General features: G+C 49.5%; 2 protein-coding genes across 2 annotated transcripts; one reads left to right on the top strand and one right to left on the bottom strand.

Moving 5' to 3' along the window:
- LOC310912425 (homeobox protein vent1-like) lies at nt 1-1,493 on the top strand (the record flags this gene model as incomplete). The annotated part of the gene is made up of 3 exons (XM_083867008.1): nt 1-235; nt 376-614; nt 1,134-1,493. The coding sequence occupies 3 exons, from the start codon at nt 1-3 to the stop codon at nt 1,491-1,493; spliced, it is 834 nt and encodes a 277-aa protein (XP_083723134.1).
- A 2,506-nt stretch (nt 1,494-3,999) lies between these two features.
- Nucleotides 4,000-5,435, bottom strand: LOC310912424 (homeobox protein Nkx-2.8-like; the record flags this gene model as incomplete). Its single annotated transcript, XM_083867007.1, has 2 exons — nt 4,000-4,362; nt 5,013-5,435. 2 exons carry the CDS (start codon nt 5,433-5,435, stop codon nt 4,000-4,002), a joined length of 786 nt encoding a protein of 261 aa, XP_083723133.1.
- Between the last annotated feature and the right edge of the window lie 457 nt (nt 5,436-5,892).

The raw sequence follows: 5,892 nt of genomic DNA, 5'->3' as shown, positions 1-5,892 counted from the left end.
ATGCACCAGGCCCAGGTCCCTTCGGCGGATGCCAAACCCCGCGGGGTGAGGCCCCACATCTGCTGCGCGCCGCCTCCCCGCGGCCCCACCTGGCGGGACAGCCCCGCGCTCCTGGCCCGGGCCAAGCCCCGCCGGGACAGCCCCCAGCCGGGCCAGCCCGGGGACAGCGAGCCCTGCGCGGCCGAGCGGAGCCCAGACCGTCCCCGGGACACCACCGAGCCCTGCCCGGAGCCAGGTGCGTGAACAGGGAACAGGCACAGTGAGGAGGGGGGGCGGGCTGGGGACTGGCCGGGCTGTGCCACAGGGCTGAGGGGCGGCGGAGGCAGTGCCCAGCCGGGCAGGGGTCTCACCGCCGCTCCTCCTCCTCCCGTGCAGGCCCCGAGGGCGGCTGGCTCAGCGCCGACGAGTCCTCGGGCTACGAGAGCGAGAGCGCGGGCGGGGAGCGCGCCGGGCCCGCGGCGGAGGGCGGAACCCGCGGGCGGCAGCGCAGGGCGCGCACCGCCTTCACCTCGGAGCAGGTGTGCCGCCTGGAGAAAACCTTCCAGAGACACAAGTACCTCGGCGCCACGGAGAGGAGGAAGCTGGCGGCGGCCTTGCAGCTCTCGGAGATCCAGGTTAGTCCCGCAGGAAGCGGAGCCTTTGGCAGGAGCGGCCAGGATCGGAGGCTCCGCGTTTGTCTTCCCTGCGATGAACGGACGTAGCACTCTTGAGTTTATTAAAAGTGGCTCTTACTAAAGTAAGAGCTTTACTCTGGGAGTGGGATCCCTCGGGGATTAACGAGTTACCCTCGGGGAAATTTGGGGCACTTTCTATCGGGAAGCTATTGAGGTGGTTTATTATTATTATTTCTTAGTGAGGTAAACTGCCTGAATATCGAGATCTGCGTGTAGCCATGCAGAGCTCCTGTCTGATCTTAAAGACTCTAATTGATTGTTGTAAAATCCCTGAACGCAGCCACTCTTCCCTCTACATCCCGCAGTCCTCTGCCTTCTGCTAAAAAGGGCAAAGGCATCAGTCCAGCTGTGTCAATTCCATCTGAAGCAAAATGGCAAAAGCAGCTCCGATATGGTTGTTCATAGTTTTCACATTATCTTTGGTCAAAGTCCCTGATTTGTCTTCTTTTTGTTGCCTAGATTAAGACCTGGTTTCAGAACCGGAGGATGAAACTGAAGAGACAGATACAGGACCAGCAGCACAGCCTCGTGTCTCCTGTTCCAGTCCACAGCTACGCCCCGGGGACCTCACCAGCTCTGTTTCAGGATGCTCTCCACTACCCCTTTGCTGCCCAGCCCCAGAGACTCCTGCCCTTTACCCCGGTGCCTGCTGTGCAGTTCAGCTTCTCCTTTCCCAGATACGATGCGTCACAAAGCACCTACCACTTCATGGCCAATGAACTGCCCTACTACCATCAACACCTTCTTCCTCATCCTTCTTTCCATCCAGTTATTCAGCACAAAATGGACAGGCAATGCCACCCTGTATATGCATTATAGTGAAAAAGCAGTGTTTTATGCTGTAATGTATTTCATGCTTAGAATCTCTTGCCTGATTTGGAAGAATGTTTTTATTATTTTAAGTTAAATGTGAACGTGAATATTTTTATATTTGATAATTATTATAAAATATTAATAAATCTAAAGTATATTATGCAGATGGTTTTCATTGCTTTAATCGCTCCCCCCCATTTTTTAAATAAATGTGTATATATATATATATATAAAAATAAATACAAAGAGAGTTTATATGTGTCAACTCTATAAAAGGTTGCACTTGTGCAATGCAAACTGTGGTGGTCACTTGTCCTCCTGTAAAGGTAATGGATTTAATGGTTAAATACATTTTGTCTGACTTTCCTACCCTCCCACCGAGACTGTCTTGTCTGCTGTTGAGTGTTTGGTAGCCTGGACAGAGGTAACTGCACCCAGTTGCCCTGCCCTGTGCTTTGAGCTAAGTACATTCTCCAGAGGAAGGTTAAGCGGTCAGTGAGTTTCTCTTCTGCATAGGAATCAAATATTACAAGTCCAGTCCCATCTTCCATGTGGAGGCAGACAGAGGTAATAAAATATTAAGTCAGCATGTTTTTAAACAGGAATTAACGTCTTTCATTATGGACTTTAAAAGTTTTACAACTGACAAAATAAATCAGGCAAAAAAACTTTTAGGTGTAATTGTGTGTTTCAAAGTCATGTCATCAGAATGGGATTGTAACCTGAAAATTTGGCCTGTCTCACCACTAGCAAACAATTAGAGTTGTGTACTTTGCAATTTGCACTTTTTTAGCGATTTGATCTATTCCCTTTAAACATGTAATGTTTTGTTTTAGTGATCCTGAAATGTGTTGAGTTTTTCTAGTTCTTCCTGGGATTGCTGTTCACTCCTAAGAGCACTTAGTTAACACTTATTTCTTAGTCCAGATTTTAATGAAGTATCATTAATTCACCTGTAAGGCCTTTTAAATACATTAATTGATTGTTACATTGTAGTTCAAATTTCCACCCTCCACCCTCTAATCAATGAGTCATCAAGAGTTTCGATGTAATAGCCTAGGGGCTTCTCACTTGTGGGAAAAAAAAAAAAAAAAAAAAAAAAAAAAAAAAAAAAAAAAAAAAAAAAAAAAACCCACACAACCACCACACCACACTTGGAAGGGGTAAAGGGAATTTTCTGTAGAGTGTGTTCAAAGTGACCGAGAAATGCACAGGTTGTCCCCGCAGCTGCCTGGCTGTGTCACGGGTCAGTGCTGCCCTGGTGGGGCACAGAGAAGGGCTGTGGTGGGGAAAATTCCTTCGAGTGTCTCCCAACTTCCCCTTCTCCCTATTGTGCACCAAAGGGGATGGAGCAGGGAGCTGGGGGGCAGGGTACGGACAGGGAGGGTGGAGGGAGAAGAGGGGAAAGGGAATGCACAAAGTTGTAGGAGGCCCCCTTTTTTGCCTTGTGAACAGAAGCGGGGGAGTGAGTTTCTTTCTTGTGATGGTCTTTTTAAATTTTTTTTTGTGTAATTTTTTTTATCTGTCTGCAAATGCAGAGTAGTCTAACCATCACCTAGCAAGCAAGTCAAACTGATCTGGACTGGGGAAGGAGATGTAGTCACACCTGCTGCAGCTGCTTTATACTGATGTAAGGTCTCTTATTTCCCATTGTCTAAAGGCCTGTCTTTGCCATTTTCCATAAAACTTGCTTTGTGACTTTTAGGAACAGCCCTAAGTGTTCCTAAGATCAAGCCTAAACTAACTCTGCAGTTTAAAAATTAGGGAGCCTGTCAACTTCCAGCTGCGACTTTTGGAAGTAAAAAGTGAAGTATTTTCTTTTTGAGTATCCCAAGAGACCTGAATTTGTGAACAATTCATTTTCATAAGCAGATTTAAATTGCAAGTATTCTTGACCATGGCATCAACATGCTTGCCAGTTAATTCCTTAGAGCTTTATCCCTCTTTTAATGCATAAATGCGACTTGTCCATCAAAAAACAGGTGAGACCACTTGAAGAATGATGCAGAATATACACATAAAAGAGAATAGTGGACAACTTCTTCAATTTTGTTCATAGCGTTTTAACCTTTGGTAACATTTTAATTTAAATGCACTTGGCCGTAGCTCACCAATGTTTCCTTAAAATCCCCACTCAGAATGCATAATCGCCTATTAAATGACATAGTCACTACATAAGTTTCAGTGTAAACAGTACTCCACTTTTTTAGTGGAGATCCCTACATGATTATAGGTTATTTTCTGAAAACTTTTAGATAGGAAAAATTATATAGAAATTTCCATACAGCATGGTGAAGACTGTAGGAATAAAGAGAGATTTCATGTCCTCCGCTTCAACCCTCATAAATTCTCTAATAATGGGTAAATAATTTTCTCCTCTAATCAAATTTTTTTATTTTAAAGAAAATAATTCAAAGAATCTTTAATATATTTAATATAACAAAATAAGTTAAGTAGTTACTCTTAGATATATTTGGCACTTTTTTGAGATTACAGATAGTCGTTGACATTTTTAACAGGAAGGAAGATCTGGTTGGAACATCAGTCTGTTATGTTCGGTGGTCAGAGTCACTGCTGGAAGCACAGAAGAGTAACAAGATAATCCTGGCCCGGGAGGCAATAGGAAAGCTGGACTTGGCAAAACTGGCTGAAGAGACTGAGTTGGAACAGAAGGTAACAACAAGGCAGGGTTTGGCATGGCTGGGTGAAGGGAGGCAGCAGAGGCATTGACATCCAGCCCGTGAGGATAGCTGGAGGTGGCAGTGTCTGGGTGACAATGACAGGGCGAAAACAAGCCCGAGAAAAGAGCTTCGATCCTGGCATCTTGAGTCTGGCGTTTGAACTTCATACGACGATTCTGAAACCATGTTTTTATCTGACAATAAGAGAAAAAGAGTCAAGAACCAACCCCCTTATTCCTTTTTCATATAGTAATATGAAGGCAGACTTGTCAAAGTAACAGAATTCATGAACAGTAAAGGTGTAGGACTAATAACGTTGTTCTATATTTAATACAGAGTAATTGTCTTGGCACGATAAGGAATTAAACCGTGAACACTTCATAATGCAAGGCAAAGCAATACTCAGAAATGGACCAGGGCTGTAACACAGGACTTGTGCAGTGGGGCTGGGTGGGGGTAGTTCTGTTCAAAAATCTTGCAATGTACCCATCAAATAAATACACAACCACAAGAAAGAACTGGCCTGAAAAATGAGGTTCTGGAGATTGCTTAAGTACTTTTACTCCCGCTGAACTTTCAGCTGTTGAAGTTGCATTCCCCATTTATCCATTTGCCCCTTGTCGCCGGGCGCTGGGAGCTGCGGGGGCACGGCAGGCGGGCCTGTCACTCTGCTCAAGCCCCGTTTGCTGCCCGGCAAACGGGGGTGAGGCTGACGGGCGGCCGCACCTGCAGGAGCTGTCCCTGTCCCTGTCCCCGTTCCTGTCCCGTCCCCTGGTGACCGCGAGGTGCCTCCCATCCCCGCGGGGCCCGTGTCCCGCTGGTGCGGAGGGCGAGGCCCGCTCACCTGGCTCTGGGAGAGGTTCAGCAGGGCGGCCAAGCGCCGCTTCTCCCCGGCGCCGATGTAGCGCTGCTGGCGGAAGCTGCGCTCCAGCTCCTGCAGCTGCGCCGCCGAGAACTTGGTGCGGGACCGCGCCGCTTCGTGCCCGGGGCTGCGGCGCTCCTCCGCCTCCTGGTGCCGGGGAGACTCTGTGGGGACAGACGGGGGTGTCTGAAGGGGGGAGCCTTCCCTCGGCGGGCCCCGGGCCCCGCGGGCGGTGACACAGCGGCGGCCGCATCCCACCCGCGGTGACAGAAAGCGCCGCGGCCGCCGCTGAGCCAGGGGACACCGGGGACACGGGGGACACGGCCGAGACTCACCGGGCACCTCCCGGGCTCCGCCGCGGCTGCTCTGAGCCAGCCACTCCACCGAGAAGGGCCCCTTCTCCATGTCCCCGGCCCAGCCGACCCTCACTGCAGCCGCCCCGGCCGCCGCGGCAAACATTTAAAGCGCCTTCCCCGGCGTGGTTTGTAAAGGCCCAAAGCATCAAATGAGGCCGGGGACAAAGGAGCTCATTGAGAGGCGCTTTAATCTCCCCTTTCAGGTGATTGTTACATCCGCCTAATCTCCGAGGGCAGCAGTTTGCAGAACTCAAGGCTGCCTGACCTGGCGCCAAGTTCAGCCGTCCCCACGTAGGTGCTGGGAATGGGCCTGGGCCTGGGCCTGGGCCTGGGCCGCCCCACCCCACAGCGCCCGGCTGCCCTCGGCCCCACAGCCTTTATCTCCTGCCATGAAGGACGGGGATTCAGAAGGGACTGATAACAGGGAAGGACAGGGAGAAGCCTCTTTTATGAGTCTTATGCCCAAATTTTGATCCCTTCTTTTGCCTCTCTATCAGCAAAGGAAG

The sequence above is a fragment of the Zosterops lateralis genome (assembly GCF_965231275.1).
Source record: "Zosterops lateralis genome assembly, chromosome: 8".
In the NCBI taxonomy this organism is placed as follows: domain Eukaryota; kingdom Metazoa; phylum Chordata; class Aves; order Passeriformes; family Zosteropidae; genus Zosterops; species Zosterops lateralis.
Note: the sequence above shows the minus strand (reverse complement) of the source record. Positions and strands in the feature narration are given on the sequence as shown.